The sequence below is a fragment of the Danio rerio genome, chromosome 13 (genome assembly GCF_052040795.2).
Source record: "Danio rerio strain M-AB ecotype USA chromosome 13, GRCz13ab, whole genome shotgun sequence".
Classification (NCBI taxonomy): domain Eukaryota; kingdom Metazoa; phylum Chordata; class Actinopteri; order Cypriniformes; family Danionidae; genus Danio; species Danio rerio.
The window spans coordinates 28,007,315-28,032,027 of NC_141033.1; the positions used below are offsets into that span (position 1 = coordinate 28,007,315).

The window sequence follows — 24,713 nt, forward strand, 5'->3', positions numbered from 1 at the left end:
AAATTTCTTAAATATTACATAATTTCGTTTAACCATCAGATTTACAAATACATATCATGTTCAAATATGTTAGCAATAATTTTATATGTACATATATGGTCATGTTTCAGAATTCCGTAGACTATATCATAAATCAACACATCAAAACAAGTAGTGCAGGTGGGGCATCGACTCAGATGAACTATGATGTTCAGTGTGACGGAGGAGGTCACGTGTGTGTATAACTGGAGGAAATTGTTTCGCTGCTGCTGCTCCCCTCAGTGGAAAATATTAGACCGACCGGCACATTTCCGAAGCACTACAAGAACATCGTCCTTATTAAACTGACATTAAATGTGCCGTCGACTCATTTACGATGGTCGGCCATTAGCCGATGTAGAGGCACGATGTCTGATCAGATTAATATAAACGTTTACACAGGTACAGAGCTAGCAGGTTAGCTGGCGTCTACTGGGACTGCCAGCGGGCGACAAGGGAGCTGCTTCATTTCCTCGTTTCTCGGATCGGGAACAAATCCAGCGGTTTGTCGGGACGCGCGTATGTTTCGGTATTACGGGGAACATGGAGCTGTTTCAGGCTAAAGATCATTATATTCTCCAGAGCGGAGATAACGCGCTGTGGTGCAGCAGGAAGGATGGATCTATGGCCGTGAGACCGGGTAATGCTTACATTTCAACTCCATCACTTTCATATAACGTTACAGTGTGTTACAGTTTCCGTTCGATGTTGCCACTTATCCCGCTTCAAAGACATTTCAGACTGCTTCAAAACAAAACCAAAAATGAGTGTTTTTTGCTCCTGTCATTCTAAACTCCCCTGAACAAGATGGAAATGCCAGTTTCTTATGTGCTATTGAGGTTGTTATGTGAAAGATGTCCAGTGTTTTCATTGCCCTAGTTTCAAAGCAGCGGCGCGTGGATGACATCAGTGTCAGTGTAAACCTCTGATGATATTTTGATCTGATGTCGTGCTTTAAATTTGCTTCGCTTTCCTCGTTAAGTGGGGTTTTGAGGCTTAGTGTATTTTGGTCAAGGGCGTTGAAATGTCAGCTTAAAAATCTTAGTTTACATAAAAATAATGTGTGTTTTATTTAATCGTTTTTTTCCAAACCATGTGTGATTTTTATTGGGTCGAACTCGAAAGGAGATGTTAAACAGAGTAGCACTTACAGACTCGCTTATCATTACTTTCATTTCACCTTTTTTCATACTGAACAGCAAAGGGGAATCGAGAAAGCCTGTCAGTCCCTAAAATTATTCCTGAAATGACCTATTTTTTATGTTTCATGAAAAGTTTGAGGGTGAGCAAATAATGACAATAGTTGAATGAAAATTGCTAATTTAATAAACAATGTAGCCTATATATTATGTAAAATTAAATGTAAAAGTATTATTGTTATTACAAAAAATAAATAAATAAAAAATCTAATGTTGTCACATGCTGTGGGCCTAGTTTCATCTCATGTTTCCAAAAGCAGAGGCTACGAATGTAGCTTAAACAAACAGTCTTCTGCTTGGAATGTCAGAATACAAATTTTAACATTCATCAATTCTTCTAAAGGGATAGTTTAGGCTACCAAAAAAAACTCAAGTTGCTGTTAATTTGCACACCCACAGGTCATCCGAGATGTGACTGATTGTATTCACTCCAATAGAGATGGTTTTAGCTGAAATGTGGTTCTTGGGAATTTACAGAACACAAAGCAATGACTGCCAGCACTTTTACTGTCAAAAAACATGTACAGGCAAAATTTATACTCCTGAGTCCTGACTGACATGGATATCTAGTACAGCAAATCGATTGGTCTGTACAAGAAACTAAAATCCTTTTACAACATTTAATCCACAGCTTCTGCAAGGTAAAGTCTAGAAGGGATACACACATCAGTATAACATCATTTTTGTGACATTGCACAACAATAGTTACTATTTTTATATGACTGAAGGTTGGGTTTAGGGGGTAGGCATTAATAAAATAAATTTAATGGGTAGTTCAGTTAATGATATGAACAAAACTATAAAAACAAAATTATATGAATAATATGTTCAATAATTGTTTTTACATTCCTGTGAGGGTTGGGTTTAGGGTAGGGGTAGGTGTTGTTAAAATAATTTTAATGGGTAATTTAATTAATAATATGAACTATACTTCCTATAATTATTGTTTTTACATTACTGTGAAGGTTAGCTTTAGGGTTTGGTTAGAAGTAGACATGAATGAAATACAATCATTGAGTAATTTAATAAATGACATAAATAATTCTTGTTAACTTCCGACCGCAGATATATCCCTTTTAGCAACAACCCCTCTGCAAAGGTCTGAAGTGTGTTCACAAGCATCCTACCAATCAGGAGCAAAAATTCACTCTTGAGTTTGTTTAGCTGTTGATTTGCATTTCATGAATTGTTTTATCTTGAAGCGTTTTTAAACTTCTTCAGGAGAAATATAGCACCTACAGTTGAGGTGAGAATTATTAGCTACCCTTTGAATTTTATATTTATATATATTATTTTAATATATATTTTTAAATATTTTCACAGTATGTCTGACAATATTTTTTCTTCTGGAGAAAGTCTTATTTGTTTTATTTTGGCTAGAATAAAAGCAGTTTTTATTAATAATAATAAAAAAAAACGTCTCAAGGTCAAAATTATTAGCCCCTTTAAGCTCTATATATTTTTTTCGGTAGTCTACAGAACATACCATTGTTATACAATAACTTGCCTTATTACCCTAACTTGCCTAGTTAACCTAATTAACCTAGTTAAGCCTTTAAATGTCCCTTTAAGCCGTATAGAAGTGTCATGAACAATATCTAGTAAACTATTATTTACTGTCATTATGGCAAACATAAATCTGTTATTAGAAATGAGTTATTAAATCTATTATGTTTAGAAATGTGTTGAAAAAAAATCTGCTCTCCGTTAAACAAAAATTGGGGAAAAATAAATGGGGGTTAATTATTTAGGGGGACTAATAATTCTGACTTCAACTGTAAATCTCTGATGGCTACTTATGTTGCGACAATATTTTTTTTAACCAGCGAGGAGGTGTATGAATATGTGCGCTCATTCTAATTCTGTTAAACCTATCACAAGGGAAATATCTAGTTGCACAGTTAAATGGCAAAGGTTAAAGTCAGGGCCAAACATGTGGCCATTCTTCTAGAGAAAGTGGTAGGTGTGTTAGGTCAAGGCGCAGATAGTCAAATTAGTCCGCTCTTTTGCCCTGGTATCAAACCAGCTTATCTAACCTCATGCAGTTTTCATTTACAGTGGTACATTGTATGTTTACTACTTCAATTTACTGTAATATTTAACCAATGTTTTCTTTACTAAACTTAACTAAACTTTCTGAATGTTCAGCCACGAACCACAATCTTCATCTTTGAATGTGTTCCCAACACCACATGTATTTCTTGCCACGTCTAAGACTAGATGAGCAGCATGTCCAACTCTCCGTGTCTTCAAAGCCTATGAAGATTTGAATGAGATCTAGTTGTTTTAAGCCACGTGCGTTCAGTCAAGCTGATCGGGTTTAGGTTGCACTGCTGTTCCATTATTTAACTGGATAAGGGTTTCCACTATATGCATGATGCATAGATACAGTCTCAGTTCTTTTGTATGAGTTCCACAATTTCCAGTATGTCTGGCTGAGGTTATACCACTGTAGTACTTAATAGTTTGTTTATAATTCAGTCTTCTAAATCTGTGTGGTTTGGTAAATGAGTAGAGCCCACAATTCAGTTGTACATCAGGCAATCATATGAGCAGATCTTACTGATGTTTACTTCATTGCCAATTTTAATAACAATTTGAGTGCAATGTTCAGACTTCAGAATTTCTTAGTAATTTTGTTATAAAACTGCTTCCATAAAGTCATGTAGCTACCAAGGTAATATACCAGATTTTCATGGTGTAGTAATTGGAGATCTTTCATTGGGATTTTTGCCCAGTGCCGAGCTCATGGTCATTCTGACAGATTGTTGGCAACTTCAAAATACAGCTCATCTAGCTCGCACCCATCAATCATCAAGCTGTGAACGTCTATTCACAATTAGTCAGGAGATGGTTGGTTGCCCAACAGCCGCAAATCTGCCCCTTCAAAAGGACTTCTGATTTCTGAGAAACCATATACTGTCAGACATACTCTAGAAACGCTGTCTTTTCTCATGACCCTGCACATCATTCCTGACAATGCAGGTGATGCTGATCATTCTGCTTAAGAGGTGCCGCTCAGCAAGTCATTGACTCAAGTCAGCACTCATTGCTGCACTCTTATTGGAGCTGCACAATATATCGTTTCAGCATGGATATCGCAATGTGATCATACGTAATAGTCACATCGCAGATTCGCAGGATATGCAAATGTATCACAATTTATCATTTGCACATGTTTTTGATGCCTGTGATTGTATACTTCAAGTATAAGAAATCACAAGATATGCAAATACAGAAATAGCAAAGACTACACACAACGAAAATTAGTTGGGTGACCCAAAAACTTTCTGGATTATTTATTAGATTTTATACAGATACAAATAGTAAACAATAATTCATCAATCTCTGACTAAAAAAAGTGCATGGAAATACTCATAACACATGTAAATACAGTAATGCACTGCAAATAGCACAGACTACAATGGAAATGTGAGGGGGGACCCAAAAAAGTTTATAGTTTATTTATTGAATTTTATGGAGATGCACTCCCACTGCAGAATCATTCGAATTGATCTAACATTATAAATTCTTTCCAAATAGAGATATTAAGTTATCTGGGGAAATTGTATTCGTATCGCAATATGTATCGCAAAATAAAAAAAATATTGCAATGCTGGGATTTTCCAATATCGAGCAGCCCTAACTCTTGCTAAAGCTGTGCGGATGCTGCCGCGAATAATAATAATAAAAAATCATGTGAATTTAAAAAAAAAAACAGACTAACGTGTAGATTAAGCATGCGCAATAAGATTCTGACGATATGATAACCTTGGACTAAAATATTACTGTTTCACTGTATTACTGTATTGTGATTACTGTACTGTTCAGGTATTTAGCATGCTTGGATGTTGGTGAATAAACATTTTTTGAATCGTGGCAAGGGCGTAGATTCGCTCTTGAAATTGGATAATACAAATACACATTACACTGAATAATACAAATAACAATTAACAAATGATGTCCCATGCTGCAAAAGTCAATTTACATGATTGCACAGCCTTAGTTAATAGTATTATAGTGAACTTATAGCAAGCTTGACTTTAACCCTTTGTGCACAAGTAGGTTACTAAAGGTTGACGGAGCATTATTTTATTTTGAAGTTGATTAAATTAATGGTAGGGACATTTCAGTAATTAGTGGATACTGGTAGTCCCCGCCGTCTATGCCAAATCTACGCCCTTGAATCGTGGGATGACCAGTAGCATTTGATGGAGATGGTCCTTTGGTGTTGGAGTTAAAAAAAAATGTATAAAAATAAATACAACAGTTTTTTTTTTCCTAACACATAAAGTAGAACAGAACACATTGTACACACAGAAAAAAATAACAAAACATTTTAGCGGTTTTAAAACTATGATTTTTATAAAACCATATTATACCTTCAAACCAGTTATTGTCCCTGCTTAGTGTAGACTACTTAATTGTTGCAATTATAAATAAGGAAAAAAAAAAAGTTAAATGGCTATAATATAATATAATATAATATAATATAATATAATATAATATAATATAATATAATATAATATAATATAATAAATATAATATAATATAATACACACTCAAAGTGAATGTGTATTTTCCAAAACATTATTAACACCAAATATTTAAAAACATAAAGAGTATTGGAGGGGAAAAGTAAGTCTAGACTCTTGAAAATGCACTATTATCTACACCTCATCCCCCAACACCATGTTTTATCTTAATTACCAATAGATTCAGTGCACTATGATTCTGTTACTAGCTTAAATGTTTTGATCCTAAGTGACTCATATCCATCTTTTTTTCAGCAACCGACTTGTTGCTAGCATGGAACCCTGTCTGTCTGGGCCTTGTAGAGGGCATCATTGGAAAAATGCAGCTTCATGTTGGTAAGTCTGCTTTGTACTAAGGTAGGAAGGATGAGAGTAACATGTTAATGTTTGCAATGCATTCGGTGGTTCTGAATCTTGGAATAAAACAGATTTAGAGTCTAATGTAATTATTGTTAAAGTACCATTCTGAGCCTGATTTAATGTCAAATGTGATCATTTCCATTTGGTTCTACTGTAATTCAGTTTGTCGCAGGAAGAAACTGGGTACCAGAGACTCATAATGATTAACATAATGAAAAGCTGTTCCAGCACCAGAACAAAATGTCAGCATTATTTGGTTTATTATTGTTTTGTAATTGCTAAATATCTTTCAGAGCTTTGTTGTGAATGTGTCTTGTTGTAGGTTTACAGAAACCATTCAACTAAACAACTGCCCTTTAATGGATTAAAAAAGGAAACTCTTTAGGGATACAAGTGAAATTATAAGCTTCCATTGTACTTTCATTTCATCTTTCTGTGTCTAAATTGAGAAATCAGCTTCTGTCCATTGTTGGCAGGTTAGCTTAATGTGTATATTGTCGTTATGATGTCAGTCTCTGTTCCCTTTTCAGAGAAACACTTGCTGCCTTCTATATTTGAATGGTGCATTAGCACTGATGACTAAAATAATTGGTTGACATTTTATGCTTGATTGCTGTTTTCCAGGGCAAAGCTACACAGACAGACCCATCAGTTTGTAGCTACACAGTGTACATGCCTTGCGTTGTAACATAATCCAGCGGGCAAACCCGATATTTCCTTGCACTATTCCTTCAAAGAGCCCAGGCTGTTCTCATTAAATTTTCCACCTTAACATCTCAGTTGCCTGCTGCAGGGTGCACTTTTATCTATTGATTTATACTGAGTTGTCAGTGAAAGTATGATTGCACCGTGCCTCCATGCAAATGTCTTCGAAGGTGTTGTTATGAGAATGTTTGGCTTAGGAATGATTCATGCCGGATAGAGCAGGAAAACGAGGTGTGGAACTAATGACACACACCCTTCCTCTCCCCTTTTGGGCAGATCTTCCTCTGGGCCTGATTCTGATTCGCCAGAAAGCACTGGTGGGCCAGTTGCCAGGAGACCACAAAGTCTACAAGATCACCAAGATAGTAGTGATTCCACTCTCAGAGGATGAACCACAGGATCTGGAATTAGAGGTGACTAAGATGGACTGTTTTGTGCAAATGTTCAATGTTCTGGATTTGATTAAAGATAGAATAGAATTAAACTAAAGTTGTAATCTTCAGCTAATTAAATAAAAGGGACAGTTCATCCCAAAATTACATTTTACTTTTATATTACTCTCAAGTTCTTCCAAACATAAAAGTTGAACATAAAAGATGTTTTGAAGAATGTTAGAAACCCAAGCAGTTAACAGTACCCATTGACTTCCATTGATCGAAACCAATAGGTTTTGTCAACTGAAGCAAGAAGCTCATACATGTGGATGCAAGAAAATGAGGAGAATTTATATTTCTAGGTGAACTGTCTCTTTAAACGGTATATATACATTTTTTTAGTATGCATAATCTTGGGCTATCACCATTCTTGCTGACTTTTAACCTGTGGTGAAGGAATGTTTCACAGTTGTGATTTAAAAGCAGGGTTAGCACCACTATTTACCCGGTTTATGGAACCAGCCAGTCTTTTGACAGCTGTTAGAAAACAACTGTTGAAAACAACTGTTGCTTCACAGACATGAGAAGTATATCCAGATAAAGCTTGAAATCTGTACTTTTTAATCTGTACACTTGAAAATGAACGTTTTCTGGTTTTGTAACATGTATGAAACAAACGCGAGGTACAGTCCGCCCTGTCAAACGCACATGACATGACAGCAACTATTCAAATGCCCACAAACTTGTAAACAAAGACTTGCTGTTATTTCTGGGGGAGATTCACCATTCAGACCAACTTTTGAATTACTTTAGAAGAGCAGCGTGATCTGACGAAGCATTATTCCGAGGATGATATTGTGTAACACGGCCATAAATGAGGTTGGTGTCGTGATCTTGTTCCTTTCGAGTGTGCATGTGCTTTAGCTTGGACAATCTGAAATATGACGATTTTGTTTGATTCGAACATTTTGAAATGAAACTTAATGCACAGTTTTTGTTTAATTGTATTGGTGATTCCAAATATGTAATGTAACCGTAAGCTTGGCAAACAGTTTTAATGAATTTAATGTTTAATTTAATGCATACTGCCTGAGAGGCATTTCAAAGATGGCCGCCGAGTGAAATTTCTTGCCTTAAAGCAGGGGTGTCCAAACTCGGCCCTGGAGGGCCGGTGTCCAGGAGAGTTTAGCTCCAGCCCTAATCAAACACACCTGAACCAGCTAATCAAGCTCTTACTAGATATACTAGAAACTTCCAAGCAGGTGTGTAATTCTATTGTGTTCAACAAAAAAAAGGATGAATAAATGTTTATTTTTTATGTGAACTATATCTTTATGGAAGCATCTCTTCTTAGAAATATGAATATATTTGCATTAAATAAAAATTACGCTGCAATCAAAGCTTTGGTATAAAGCATATTACCTTTAGACAATAGCCTTTACCTTTGAATAAGCTGCTTTTCATTGAATGACACATTGAGAGTTTTGGGAAGGTCTAATTTTTTAGTTGGCTACAAGCCACTCACACAAAGCCAATAAAAATGTGATTCCTAGGTAATTACATTTAGCTCCTTTAACACTTTAGAATTGCTCAACTGTTTACCTGGAGGTTTAGAATGTCCCAGGTTTAACTATTTCAAGTGTGAGAAGCCCTATGTTTTTTAACGTTTGAACTGTTATTTCTTTTCATTGTCCATGTTGGTAGACATTCTTTGGATCCTGATAGAATTTACTGAACTTCTTTCCAAACTCCCAATTTGTACCCGGTTAAGACTTTAGGTATTTCTAGCCTTGTCTTGTGTAGTAAATGGTTGACCTACAGTTAGTGTGAGAGTAGTGGTGTGTGTTTATTAAGGCATTCCAGAGGAAGCGTGAAGTTTCTAAGAAGTCAGTCTCGGCAGAGCTTCTGGGATTGAAAGGAGATGTTTAACCATGTAAGTGAAACAGTGAGAGGTCACTGTAATCCATTGTACTAGCGTGCTATTTCTTCTCAATTAGATGATCACAGAATAATTGCCTTTTATTACTTTGTGATAGCAGCTTGTCTGTGTAGTTGGACTCGACATGAATCTGCTCTGGCATCAGCAGACACATCTTGGCGCCCTTTTTGTTTTAATTAAAGCAATTGCTAGAAGCAGTTTTCAGATGGACTTTGATCAGGGAAACTAAAATGGTCACGCACTGTAAACTGCCAATTGTTCACGTAACTTTGGAAAAAATTAAGAGACCACTTCAAAGTTGTTGATTCTTTGGATTTTACTATTAATATACACAAAAGATATGTACAAATATATATTGCAAGTATGATCCTTTTTTTTTGATGCAAATAATCTTTTGACAGCGCTAGTTATATATAATTATCTACGTTTTTAGACCTTAAATATTTTATGAAGCTCATCTTTTTTTATCTTTATATTTTTTCCCAATATTTAAGGTCTAAAAAACGAAATGTTTTATATTAACCTATTGCTACTTTCTACAAATAAATGCTCTAAATGATTATTTTAAAAGCTAATTTTATTTAGATTATTACTCAGAACACGTGTATATATTAGTGGCATATCCAAATAACCAGCAATAACCAATAATAAGGGGTTTCTTATTTTTTTTTCCTAGAGCTGTACAGTTTTTTTAAAGGATTATTTCTAGGGTTTTTTACCTTTATTGTGATTGGACTGTTGAGGTTTACTGACAGGAAAGTGTGGGAAGGAATTTGTATTCTTTTTCAAATATTACCCAAGTGATTTTTAACAGAGCAAATACATTTTCACATTGTTTTATATATATATATATCTTCTGGAGAAACTCTTATTTATTTTAGTTTGGCTGGAATAAAAGCAGTTTTTACTTTTTAATAAACAATTTTATGGTCATTATTATTATTTGGTTAATTAACCTAACTTGCCAAATAAACCTAATTCCTCTAGTTAAGCTTTTAAATTGCACTTTATGCTTCATACTAGTACCTTGCTGAATAAATAGTAAACTAGTGTTTTCTGTCATCATGGCAAGGACAAAATAAATCAATTATTAGAAATTAGTTATTAAAAACTAATATGTTGAAAAATGTGTCGTAAAATATTTTTTTCCTGTTCTCAGTACAAATTTCACTGGAGGGCTAATCATTTAGACTTTAACTGTATATGACTATTTAGCTTTATTAGTCATATTTATTTCTATAGCAGTTTTTATAATTTTATTAAACTTTTAATGAAAAATGAAATAACAATTACACAAATAATAAAACAAAGTAATAAAGTACTTTTTTTGCATTATTTACATTTAGCAATAACTCATGTACAAAGTACAGATGCACATAAACTACAATTATAAATGTAATCCTCAGATGCTTACAATATACTTTTAAATTAAATTGACTCTAGAATTAAAATACCCTAAGGCTTAGGTTGACAGTCTGTAGAATAACTCGCATTCCATGTTTCAGAAAAAGCACTAGAATTGCCATTTATTGTAAACCTATTTCTTTTTCCAAATAAATGTAGTTCATTGCATCTCTCAATCAGTTGACAAAATTCTATAGTAAAAGTACAGTATGCACCGTTTTGCTAACAGTGTTAGAAATGCTAAAGCATTGGCAGTACAACTCCATAACCCTGCAGTATTCAGAGGAAGACCAAAAACTGCAGGTAAAGGGCACGGCTCTGTGCATCTTTGTCACGGAAGAAAAATATTTGAAAATTGATAGCCAAAATGACAATATAGATGGGCAAAGCCAAAATGTATTAAATCTACTAGGGCTTGCTGAACAAGAATAAAAAAACAAATTTTATTCTATATCGCTTTTACAATGTCGATTGTGTCAGAGCAGCTTGTCACAAGTAAGGTTCAGTTAGATTAGAGTTAGTTAGGACTAGTGATTGTAAGGATGCAAGAACCTTAGAGATTAGAGACCAAAACGTATTTCTAGCTAAGTGTTTCCCCCTCTCATTTTCTTTCAGCTCTGTAAAAAGCATCATTTTGGAATAAATAAACCGGAGAGAATCACCCAGTCACCGGATGAAACCAAGTTCCTGATGAAGACCCTGAGTCAGATCAAATCCAACGTTGGCGCTCCCATCAAGAAAAAGGTTGATGTTTTTCTTAATGCCTATAATTTTGAGACTAAATATTGCTGTTTCATCTTATCTGGTAGTTCCTTCACTTTAGGGCTAGTGTGCATAGAATACATTTTTGCATTTAAAAAATTAAGGAGCTAGGCCGTGACACATGGCCTATAGTCAATGTAAGAGACCTTGCAAAGGATTGAGTGCTTCACAACAGTTTGTTTTTCCAATTTCAATTAAAAAAAATGTGCATCTTTATAGTATGTAGAAAAACTATGGACAATGTGTTCTGTGTGAGGCCCCTTAACATGGTTAATATAAAAGCTAACCATTCTGTTTCCTCCATGAAAGTAATTCTTATTTTTGGCATTGTCTCTTTTAACCTCGATTTGTTTGTTCACTCCTATCCAGTATTCCCCTGCCTTTCAGGTCAAAGAGAATAAAGAGAAGGAGCGTCTGGAGAGGAGGCTGCTTGATGAGCTCTATAAGATATTCATGGACTCGGATTCTTTTTACTATAGTCTGACCTATGACCTCACCAATACGGTCCAGCGACAGGGAGAGTTGGGCAAGTCAGATCAGCCCCTGTGGAAAAGGGTAAGAAGCTGACTCACAGCCGTACATGAAAAATTTCCATCTTTTAATTGTGTGTGTGTTGTTTATTATTGTTTTAAAATGTATTTCAACTCAAAGTACATTTGAAACTGATTAAGATTTTGTTAGTCTGTTGCTCATTGAAAAGGTGATGGATTGCAATTTAATTGCAATATTATATAGATCAATAGGTCAAAGATAAGATAAGCCCCATTTCGGTGTTTGAATGAAGAAAAATGTACAGAATAAATGTTACACATTAAATGCAGGTAAAGTGCCTGCTTTAAATGGTCATGACACTCCACTCTTTTTGATTTAAGTCGACCTCAGAATTAAAAAAAAAAGTTTCATAAAGGGCATAGAGCGCTGCGAACAGAGGGAGGAATGGGCGTGGCCAGCAGAGTAGGGGAAAAAAAGAGAAGCGAACACATGTTGTCAGTTGGCTCACAAAACGAGACTCAAATCATGAGGAGATGCATGAATTTAGTTTACAAAGTGAAAATACAAAGAAATAAATAGCTCTGCTACATTTAATGGTCTGCTACATTTGTTACTCGTAATTTCATTTACACAAAACCACAATTTGTTATATATCAAAAACATAATCATGTTCATATAAACTCTATATTTGAGGAGGACTTTTCTCCTCCTGAATCCTTGGTTCTGAATTCAGACACCGTGGAACAGTGCAGCAGGTCTCTTTCTCGTTCTATTCCAACCATTAGCCCTGCCGGTAATTCGGAGAATTTTAAACATAGGCGAACACAGCGGCACAGATGTGTCTGAATTGTAACAAACTCAACTGATAAAAGACAAAGTCTGCCATTCTCCAATTCTCGTACAGCTCTCCTGGCAAAAATGCCTGCTGCAAATCTACAGCTTTGCTGTATCGACCTTGACAGCATCGCGGGCAAAAACATGCAGCAAACCCTGTGATTCATTGAAACAAACACATACGACCCTTCATGAACTGCTAAATACTGCTTGCCATACATGGTCTCACCCAGTCTCATCCAGTCATTGGGTCTCACAGCTTTGCAGGTCTGCCTTGCCATTGGAAAGCTCTCATGAATAATTAAGAAGCATGTGTCTTCTCATAGGATAAGAAAACTCTGCTATGAATAATAATAAGAAACCAACGCGTCATCACTCCACTAGCAGATTCGTGCTACGCCACCAGTTTTGATCCCGCCCCCAAATTTTACATTTTAAAATTAGCTGAAGATGAAAAAAGCTCCAAATTATCCAGTTTTCCCCCACAATTACAGCTGACAATAACACAATTAAACGCACAAATCTGTTAAAATTTCAAAAAAGTACTCCAGGGTGTCTTGAACCTTTAAGGTTTTACGTAATATTTATAATAAAAAGACTAAATAGAGGTGAATATTGTTTCATTGTCCATTGTGTTAGTATGTATTTTTATAGCAAAGTTTCAATAGTCTCCATTAATAAATACTATACAAAACTAAAGTAACACCTGTTCACTAGTATTAAAAGTTTATATCAGTGCTTTCAGTTCATTGTGTTGTGGTGCTGATCCCCACTTGTTTTTTCATGTTAGGTGGATGATAGATTCTTCTGGAACAAGCACATGATCAAAGACCTTGTAGACTTGCAGGTGAAAAACCTATTTGAATTTTAACAATTAACATTTTAACATGTGAAACGGACCTGAGTGGTTCTAATACAAGCTGTCTTTTTACAGGCGCCTCAGGTGGACTTTTGGGTGATTCCTATCATCCAAGGCTTCGTGCAGGTGGAGGAGCTGGTGGTGAACTATAATGAGAGCTCAGATGAAGAGCGAAGCAGCCCAGAGACGCCTCTGCAGGAGCCCACCTGTGTGGACGACATTCACCCTCGCTTCACCGTGGCCCTCATCTCCAGGCGGAGCCGCCACCGTGCAGGTAGAGTGTATAATAATTTCTATTTGATAGGGATACACAATACTGTCTGAATATTCTATAGTTCAGTGATAATCTTGAAATGTGAATATTGGCATTGACCTGATAAATAAGATAATATAGGTGGGCGATTATGATCAAAATAAATTGTATCCAGATGATGTCAATGTTTTTAAGATATTCAGTATATACTGCAATATGTTTGCTTTTGTTTTTAAATAATAAAAAGGATGATATTCTTGCGCCCTCATTAAAAAACAAACAAAAAATGATTTCGAACAACTACTGTTAAAGACACTTAAAAACAAAATCTTTAGTAGTTATAAAAAATCTAGACCAGGGGTCACCAATCTCGGTCCTGGAGGGCCGGTGTCCTGCAGATTTTAGCTCTAACCCTAATCAAACACACCTGAACAACCTAATCAAGGTCTTACTAGGTATACTTGAAACATCCAGGCAGGTGTGTTGGAGGCAAGTTGGAGCTAAACCCTGCAGGTACACCGGCCCTCCAGGACCGAGATTGGTGACCCATGATCTAGACCATGTGTTCATTCACTGTTTTTCATTAAATGTACATTTGTAACTGAAGTAGTGCAAAACAAACAGAAAGTGCATTCTGTCAACCTTTCTAGTTCATAAAATTTATTTAATAATTTACACTGCAACTGAGGGAAATATTTAATACAAATAATTTGGACTGGAAAAAAGTAAAGCAAAAGCAGAGAGAGAAAGTATGGGAGTACTTTTGGGAAAGTATGCATGAATTTCAAACATTAGATATTCTCAATATTTTACATTGTAGACAAAATTATTGCGATATTATCTGCAATATTCAATGTATCGCCCAGCCTTATAAGATGATGTGCTGATTTTAAGCATTTAGTAAATTACTTTGTTGCCAGGAGTTTGATAAAATCAGGTGAGCCAACTAAGATTTGGGGTCTCGATTAATAAAACTTTCTGTTGAAACTTTTCTAAATGTGAACATATGCCAGAAGACATTTTTGTTTATTTATTAATGATTATGGTTTATATGATCCTTCAAGTGGTGTAAATTAAGACAATATTTAAGATTAATATGTTTACTTGGAGATTTTTTTATAGATCACAACTAACCTTCTATCCCTGTTTTGTACACACAACCTTCTACCCTTTTTTTGTACGTACAAAACATTTATAATCATTCTTGAGGTAATTTTTCTAAAAAATGCAGACTAGTACTGACTTTGGTATCAGTCAAAGGTATCATTCAATTTCCCGCTAACATTCTAGTGTAGTAGAGCATGTTTTTATAGACAGCTTGACCATTTTGTTCATGTGCTCAGTCGATACAACTGTGATTGGCTTTTATGATCACGCTTTACTGCTCTTCAGCAATTGCTTTTTAGATGCTTTTAATTTTTCAGTACCTATTTGTATCGTAGGCTGTAGTTTTGACAACCTTATTGCAGACTTAAAATGATAGTAATAATAATAGTTCACCCAAAAACAGAAAATGCACTGACTTTTTACTCACCCTGAAATGGTTAAAACTTTGAGTTTCTTTATTCTGTTAAACAAAAAAGAAAATACTTTGAAGAAAGCTGAATACCTGTATCTGTTCACTTCCATAGTAGAAAATCAGTGGTTACAGGCTTTCAGTTTTTTTGAAAATATCTTCTTTTGTGGACAACAGAATAAAAGGAACTCAAACAGATATGGAACAAGAAAAAGATTAGTAAATGATGACAGAATTTAAATTTTTTGGTCAACTATCCCTTTGAATTTGCATTTGGTGGGCCAAATGAAAAATGAAAAATGAAATGGTGGGCCAAATTTGTCCTTCAGACCTTAAGTTTGCTCATTATCTAATGATTAGAATCTATGACTAAGACTAACCGATTCTTTGAGAATTAAATATCTGCTCACAATATTGCTTCCAAGCAACTGAAATATTAGGTTTACTTAAATACATAAAATTGCTATGAACTAGATTGATATTTGACCATTAATTGATGTCATAAAATCACAATTCTGATTTGCTTTAATGGTCAGAGCTACAGGTTTTGGGGAATAAATATCAGTAGTCTGATTTTCCATTTAAACACTTAAAATAAAACTGAACAAAAACGATAACAGTATTTATATAAGGCACAAGCAGTTTTAAAAATCCAGTATTGTGCATCACTTACATCTACTCATCATGTTATCAGAGCAGTAACATCATCATGCATTTCCCACTGCAGGAATGCGCTACAAGAGGAGGGGGGTTGATACAGACGGACATGTGGCCAACTATGTAGAGACAGAGCAGTTAATCCACGTACACAGTCACACTCTGTCCTTTGTGCAAACGCGAGGCTCCGTGCCTGTGTTCTGGAGCCAGGCAGGTTACCGATACAACCCCAGACCTCGCATAGAGAAAGGTGGGTCGTATCTGTGTAATCCATTCTCTCCTGGGATAATAAATGAGATCAAACTCACTGATCAAGCAGTATATCACTTTGATGCATCAGCGTAGTTGTTGTGTGGAATGTTTTAGGCCTGTGAAAGGTGTCAGATGTGGAGCAGGTGTGTTTTCAGGCTTTTTTGGTTAAAAATAATGCTCCGAGAGGATTTTTGTGCTGGACTGTGGCTTCAATGCTGTGATCCAGCTGTGATATGATTTATCTCATCGATGTGCTTTCTTGCAGGAGAGAGGGAGACTATGCCTTACTTTGCCTCTCATTTCGAAAAGGAGGTTGAAACTTACAAAAAACTGGTAAGATGCGTTTAAAATAATATTTAGAATAATCAATGAGTGAAATACAAATTTTACTTCAAGTTGTGCAACATGTTGAGGTGGAAATCAGCTGATAAAAGCTGAGTGATAAAACTGACAAAGCTACTTATCAACAAAATTACTTAAATTGAAATTCTAAAAATAAAAGTGCAGGGTGGGCCATTTTTATGGATACACCTTTAATAAACCTATTGGGAATTTCACAAGAGAAACAATGGTGTGCTTGGTTTTAACGTAACTTTATTCTTTCATGAGTTATTTACAAGCCCCCTCTCATATAATAATGTGCCACAAACAGGACGTTAATATCTCCAACCATTCCCATTTTATTAAGGTATATCCATATAAATGGCCCTCCCTGTACATTTAAAATACATTTTGTTTTAATATAAATAGTATAATGAAGCTGGTTCAACAGTATTAGGAGTCAGTGCTTTTGGTATGTTATGCTGTCATATATTATTTTAAATATTTATACATGATTAATGTTAGAATTATTTAAACGTTAATGCTTTAGTAAACCTGTTACATAATGTATCATATATTGTGAAACTGCATTTGTGTAATCAAAATAAAATACAATATAATATAATACATTCATTCATTCATTCATTCATTCATTTTCTTGCCGGCTTAGTCCCTTTATTAATCCGGGGTCGCCACAGCGGAATGAACCGCCAACTTATCCAGCAAGTTTTTACGCAGCGGATGCCCTTCCAGCTGCAACCCATCTCTGGGAAATAATACAATACAATATAAAATTATTATAACAACATAATAATATTATTACTATATTTAAAGTAACTGTTTTTGGTTTAAATATATATTTGTACTTGTAGATTTGTCATTTATTAATTTATGTTATGGCAAAGCACCATTACTCTGCTTTCTGAAATTATCTTTTAGTGATTTTCTAACATGATTATTTGTTGCTTGAAACGTTTTAAATCACTTTTGAAATCAGGTGCTTAATTTTGTGAAACAAACAAAAAAACATTTGTTGTAACCTTTCAAGTGTCTTTACTGTCAATTTCAATGCATTCTTAATGCATTTTAATGCATTCTTGACGAATATAAGTATTTCTTTGTTTAATATATCCCTAAACACTGAATGATAGTTTAAGCAATAATTCAGTCATTAATTGGAATGTTCCAATATGCAAATTAATTGCCCTGTCAAAAGAGAAATGTCATTAGGAATGTGTTTATAATGAAAACAAACGGCCTGCAGTAATGCAATTGCATTTGTCAACAAAATAAAAATCAATATAATTTTTCAGTATTACAGAAGTTCTTTTTCTTCACCTCCATTAGGTCATCATCAATTTAGTGGACCAAAATGGACGTGAGAAGATAATTGGTGATGCTTATCTCAAACAAGTATTACTGTACAACAATCCCAACCTTACATACGTTTCATTCGACTTCCATGAGCACTGGTAAGAAACCCGAATATCTCCCAATCCTAATGACTTAACAAAAGGTCAACATCTCAACCAAACATTTGATTTATTTGTCACTTCTCAGTCGAGGGATGAAGTTTGAGAATGTGCAGACCCTCACTGATGCCATCTATGACATTATCACAGACATGAGATGGGCATGGTGAGTCTTGCATCTGCCTAATTCTCCAATAAGAAGTGCTTCTGATATGGTATGGACATATTCCACTTACTTTGATTTGCAAATAGGGTGGACCAAGCAGGAGTCATCTGCCAACAGGAAGGCATTTTCCGGGTGAACTGCATGGACTGCTTGGACAGAACCAATGTGGTACAGGCAGCTATCGCCCGTGTCATCATGGAGCAGCAGGTATGCAAATTTACCTTTTTTCAGAACGCACCATTTGGATGAATTTACACTGGGTCACAAAAATTTTGCGTACATTTTTATTATTAGCTTTTGTTTCTCATGTCAACTGGTAAAAAGAGATGCGATTATAAACTTTGGTTGAAAGATTATAGTCTGAGGAATAATCATGGTTATCAGGATTGTTATACATTCATTAATTTCAAAACACTACTAACTTAGTAAGTCACTTGAAATCACCTTATATTATCCAGTGTGCGTGTGTATTAGCCTCCGTGTACAAGCTTGGAACATCAAACTAGCGCACAGTTGACATAACTTTGTTTAGTTGCAGCAGTTTTGTTCTGTGTAGAAACGCAGTGTTGAGAAGCCTTACCATTAAATAACCTGGACGAATTAAAGCGCGGTTAATAGTGAAATTGTTTAATCATTGCATCTCTACTAGTAAACATTGTTGGACAAATTTAATGATACTTTTAGGAGTTAAACGGTTGAGTTTTATCATTTTTTAAAATTCATTCAGCTGATATCCGGCTCTGGCGGAAGCATGTTTATGTTAGCTTAGCTTAGTCGTCTCGCTCAAATTTTAAACTTTGCAGTTACAGAACTCCAGGGGACTTGTAAAATGAGCGGAAAGTGGAGAGCTTCTTTAAATATATATTTTTTCTAATGTTGCCTTAATGCATTTAGATTTTTTAATTATTCAATTATTACATTTTTTTGTTTTGCACTACTTGATTTTTACTTGCAGTTTTTTATTTTTGTTTGCAAAATTACTTTTTATTTCTTAACTTAATTCTCCCTTTGAGATTTTTTTTATTTTATTATTTATTTACTTATTTTTGATCAATCAATTAATTAATTAATTAATTTTATTTTATTTTTTGATTTATTTTTTGATTATTTTACAATTTTTTGCTTAATACTTTAATTTTTGTTTGCAAAACTTTTTTTTATGTGGCAAGTATATATGGCCCTTGATTGACTCCATACTTGTATCAAGTTGTCATGGCAATAAAATACCCTGAATTTTGTAAAATTTATGAATACAAATTAACTTTTTTGCCATAACTAAACTAGCCCCGATGCTGACATGGTGGTAAAATATGAATGAACAAACAATCATGTGTTAAATGCCTTGCGGTGTAAATAAAAGTGTGGTTTTATTGGATTGCAGCGATACTGTACCAACAGAAGTGCGTAGTGTCTTTGCTTCACTCAGCTGATCTTAGTATGCATTGAAAAGAGCCTTTTGATTTGTGTGGTTCCAGCTGAAAAAGCTTGGTGTAATGCCACCCGAGCAGCCACTGCCCCTCAAGTGCTACAGGATCTATCAGGTGATGTGGGCCAACAATGGAGACACCATTAGTCGTCAGTACGCTGGCACAGCTGCCCTGAAGGTAAATACACTGAATGCCTGCTATTGATTTTTATGCAGTTCCCTTTGCCCGTTTACACAGCCATCTGTCAGCGTGTAGTAACTAGAGTGAAGATTGACAAGTCAGTTATCTTTTGACTAGTCATCAGATCATATCATTTATTAAAATCCTGTAAATATTATAGAAATAATTTATTTACTTTATTTTATTTCTGTGTTTATTATGATTACTGAGTTTATAATAAATTAAAATTGTTAAAAAAAAATAAATGGAATTTTTATTTGATTTAAAGGGGTGGTCCACTACGATATTATATTTTAAACTTCAGTTGATGTGTAATGTAGCTGTGTGAACATAAACAGCATCTCTGAATGTAAAATATTCAAAGTTTAATGCAAAGGGAGACCTTGATTTGTACAGAGTTAGCTTAGCAACGCCTACAATTAACGAATTTTGGGGACTACAAAAAATACTTCCGCCCCCTGTGAGATCACAAAAGTTCGTTATTGCGCATCCCACACTGCGCAGGTAAAGGCCGTGGCCAGAGGCGCTGTAACGTTACTGCAGAGAGAGAAATGCCATCCTGCTGTTTCCACAGAGCTGTTCTGTTTCTGTTGTTGGGCTTCCAAATGACACGACCCAAACACAGAAGTGCTTACAGTTCAATATTAATTATGTTCCAGAGAACTATAAAATACATAGCAAGCATGATTTGACAAAACACAGCTTCCAGAATCTCTCCCAGTTCAGTGCTGGATTCAGTTAAAATCTCCTCAAAGATGGAGCAAGGAGACGCTGTGAACTCTGAGTCATGACCTGTAAGTGTTTTTATTTGTTAAAATTGATCATGACATGTACAGTGTCTAACTTTAACGGTGTGTTGTAGCAAAGATGTAAACAACGGGAAATTATGGTAACCGCTAACGACTTAGCTAACGTTACAAATCTATATTTATCAAACGGCTGTAAACGCACACACACACATACACATACACGCACTCTTGGCCAGCACCTGCGTCTCTCTGTGGGAGACGGCAGAGTTTCTCTCTATAGGCAGCTTTGCTATGCGTTTTACAACTCGGACAATAAAGTCGCAAAAGATATGTGAACGATTCATGTTACTTACACAGGCATATTCCGCATATGCATGAAAGACGTCCTGTAACGCGTTGATTTAAAAAAAATACAGCAATGATTTCCCAACTGGAGTGTAACATCAAAAACAAATCAATCCAGGCTCACAAAGGTCTCATCTCACATCTTGTGCTTTATTCTGTCACCACAGAAAATAACTTAATCCGAACATGAGAGAAAAAGAACAATAAAAATCTCTCCCGCGCACATGCGCTTCTCGTGTTACAGATACTTCATCGTATACACGCATAAACAAACTAAACAGACACAAACAAACTAAAAGGCACAGAAACAGTTAAAGGAGCCGCATCCCATTTTCACTCGTTACAGACACGTGTTGACTGACTGACTGACTGACTGACTGACTGACTGTTTACACAAAACGCGCGTGCTTGTCAGGGCGTGACGTGGAGCCGATCGGCGAATCACAGCATATTATGATGATGACCAATCAGAGTCACTTGAGGGTGGGCCTTTTAGAGGAACTAGGAAATATGACAGTCGTTTTCATGTTAGCTGAGTAGCTGTGTATAATCAAAGTGAGATTTATGAAAAAATAACACGATTTCCTTCAAGTTAAACATGAGCACACATTGCTTTGCATCTTATTAACACAACCAAGCCTTAAAAATAACATTCTGGACCACCCCTTTTATTAGTTTTTGAGTATGAATGTATTTATGTATATAGGGTTGGGTCGATAGGCGATGCGATCGAAATTCTCCTCCCTGCCCCCATCGCAGCAGCAACCCGGTCGTGAAAAATACACACTTAAATCCCTTTTACACTAACATGTCTTAGTTTTACATGGTAGACTTTTAATTAAGTATTGTCTTAATCGCATTAAAATGGGTTTGGTGTCCATGTCAACGTACTCACTGTCACCGTAATGTCATTTTCATTTGGGATTTAGCCCTGTCAGCTTACTCTGCTGTGTGCGATCTGTTGTTTAGGGAGATTTCACACGAACAGGCGAGCGAAAGTTAGCGGGGGTGATGAAGGATGGTGTGAATTCAGCTAACCGTTACTATCTGAACCGCTTCAGGGACGCCTACCGACAGGCCGTCATCGGTGAGCATAATTAGACTCCATGTTATGAACTCTTTGACTCCATGTTAGCCTCACTTTGCTAAGAGCCAAGCTTGCCGCCTCATCGGTCATATGCTGTTATCTCTGGTTCTCCCAGACCTCATGATGGGCCATCCAGTAACAGAAGACCTGTACTCCATCTTCAGCAAAGAGAAGGAGCATGAGGAGAAAGAGAAGGAGAGCCAAAGAGGAGCTCAGGAGCAGGTCAGTCTTCTGCTGCAGACCTACATGCAACTGCTGCTTCCTGATGATGAGAAGTTTCACGGCGGATGGGCTCTAATCGACTGTGACCCCAGGTGAGAGCACTACACGTTAAGCAGTGCTTCAGACAGCCGATTTTATGTGCTGTGTATAAAGGGGCTGTTCACACAATTTTGAGTTTAAAATTACGTGGAAGATGATGGGCGGTGGTATAAAACTGTGTCCCATTTTTGGTTTCAGCCCTAGTGTTGACTGCTAAAAAGTATGTCTCAGTATGAATATAATCCAGACTTAATAACATTCGCCATGTTGTCGTGATCATGTGATTTATCATTATCAAATTCTCTCTTGTGGTGTTGTCGGATGTTAAAGTAAAAATAAACATGCACCATTTTACTGGCCAAGGACTGGAATCATACATGATATATCAGTCATAATTGCTTTCAAAAAGGGAAAGTGCCCTAACAGAAGATAAATATAGTAAAATTAGTATCTGTAAAATAAGACTACAAAAAATACAGTTGAAGTCAGAATTATTAGTCCCCCTTTGAATTAAGATTTTTTTTTAATTTTATATTTCCTAAATGATGTTTAACAAAGCAAGGAAATTTTCACAGTATGTCTGATAATATTTTTTCTTCTGGAAAAAGTCTTATTTTTTTTTTATTTTGGCTAGAATAAAAGCAGTTTTAAATATTTTTTAAACAATTTTAGCAACGAAATTATTAGCCCCTTCAAGCAAATTTTTTTTCGATAGTTTCTACAGAACAAACTATCATTATACAATAGCTTGTCTAATTACTATAACCCTATAACCTGCCTAGTTAACCTAATTAAGCCTTTAAATGTCACTTTAAGCTGTATAGAAGTGTTTTGAAAAAGATCTAGTCAAATATTATTTACCGTCACTATGTTAAAGATAAAATAAATCAGTTATTAGAAATGAGTTATTAAAACTACTATGTTTAGAAATGTGTTGAAAAAACTTCACTCCTTTAAACGGAAATTGGGGAAAACATTAAACAGGGGGGTTCAGGGGGCTAATAATTTTGACTTCAACTGTACATGCAAATATTATTTAAAACATTTCATAATAAGAAAAAGAGAAACAGTTAAAAAGAGTGGAAAATTACACATTGTGTTGGTACTGTAATATATATTTTAATTATTAATATTGTACATTTAAAAAATAATTTTCATTAATTTTCAATAATTTCACAGTTAATGTTTTTTATAATGAAAATTAGAAGTGCATATAAGTTTTTGTTTGTATATGAAGTGAATTATGTATCTTAAAATTCATTTTGTAATCGACAAAAATTGGTGTAATCAGGTCACACTTGCCAAAAAATGTTAATCTGACAAAATAATTGCAAGCAGTGCATCTCTAGTTAAAAAGTTGTAAATAAAGTAGTAGTATAAATGAGTATTGTTACACTCTTTCACATGATGTTTTATGCACACTTTATTACACAGCTGTCTGGATACTTGATCTTTATTGGTCAGTAGTGACATTTCAAGGCACTTTATTCTCAGATAACAAGTGCTGAAACTAATAACACAGACACATCTGGGAAATTTGAATCATCTTGATGATCAGTAAATATGTTCACATCCATCTTTATGTCCTTGTCTTTCACACCTCTGTTTTTGACTCTTTTTGAATAGTACATAGTTTGTATGCACCATTCAGCCATTTTCATTTCTGCCAGCTTTCCTTTACTTCCTGTTGGGTTGTCGATAAGCCTGTCAGGCTTTATTCTGCAATAACCTCCTGGATTTACTTTTCCCCTAACATATACTAAGGAAGGTTGCAATATTGGATGCAGTCAGTATTTCGAAGCATTTTACAGTCAAAGATGTCCATCTATTCTAGTGAATTGTTATGTTTAAAAAAACAATAAAAAAGGCACAATATTTTATTTCAGCATCGCTATTTTCACTATTATTGATAATAGTCACAACGCAAGATATGCAACGTTAGTTGACCTCAAGCTGTATAATTGTATTTAATAATCGTACTTATATAAAATTTATGCAAAAAAAAAAAATGTTTTTTTTTTTTTTTTACGTAGATTTTTTTAGTCTTGTTTCTAGTTCATTAATCTACATTTCCAAGCAAAAACAGGATACTTGTACTTATGCCATTGGCCGAACACTTTGCTTACTTTAAGAAAAAACTTTTAATTTTGACTTCTGTTTCTTCTTAAGTTGAAAATAAAACAATAGTTTTACTTGATCTAAGAGTTTTTAAATATTTCGACTTGGAACAGGACAAAGCAAAGTAAGAAAAGCATTTTTTTTGCAGTGTGATTATTTAATTTCTGTACCTGAATACTGTTAGACTTTCTAGAAAACAATAGTTCTATTAGTGCCAAATAGTGCTATTCAATCTATGTTGCGAAACCGTATTCATATTGCAAAAGTTATTGCAGAAAAATAAAATATTGCAATATCAGATTTGTCCAATATCATGCAGCCCTAATGAAAAGGTAGCATGGTTAGAATACAGAAAAGTTCCATATGTATAAACAACTCCTTAAACCTTTTTAACAGCTGTCAATTTTTTATTTGTGTTTTTATTGAAT

General features: G+C 35.0%; 1 protein-coding gene across 4 annotated transcripts in view; it reads left to right on the forward strand.

Moving 5' to 3' along the window:
* The first annotated feature begins 214 nt into the window (after nt 1-214).
* inpp5f (inositol polyphosphate-5-phosphatase F) overlaps nt 215-24,713 on the forward strand; it is a 30,085-nt gene continuing 5,586 nt past the window's right edge. For 2 of the 4 annotated variants that reach the window (XM_087278400.2, XM_087278402.2), the window contains exons 1-15: nt 215-658; nt 6,008-6,088; nt 7,094-7,230; nt 11,150-11,278; nt 11,666-11,851; nt 13,413-13,469; nt 13,557-13,755; nt 15,978-16,157; nt 16,425-16,492; nt 17,828-17,952; nt 18,041-18,118; nt 18,205-18,325; nt 19,594-19,722; nt 21,789-21,906; nt 22,022-22,220. In XM_087278400.2, coding sequence (XP_087134526.1) covers nt 562-658; nt 6,008-6,088; nt 7,094-7,230; nt 11,150-11,278; nt 11,666-11,851; nt 13,413-13,469; nt 13,557-13,755; nt 15,978-16,157; nt 16,425-16,492; nt 17,828-17,952; nt 18,041-18,118; nt 18,205-18,325; nt 19,594-19,722; nt 21,789-21,906; nt 22,022-22,220 — 1,904 coding nt within the window. In that variant the 5' untranslated portion in view covers nt 215-561. 4 annotated transcript variants of the gene reach the window in all.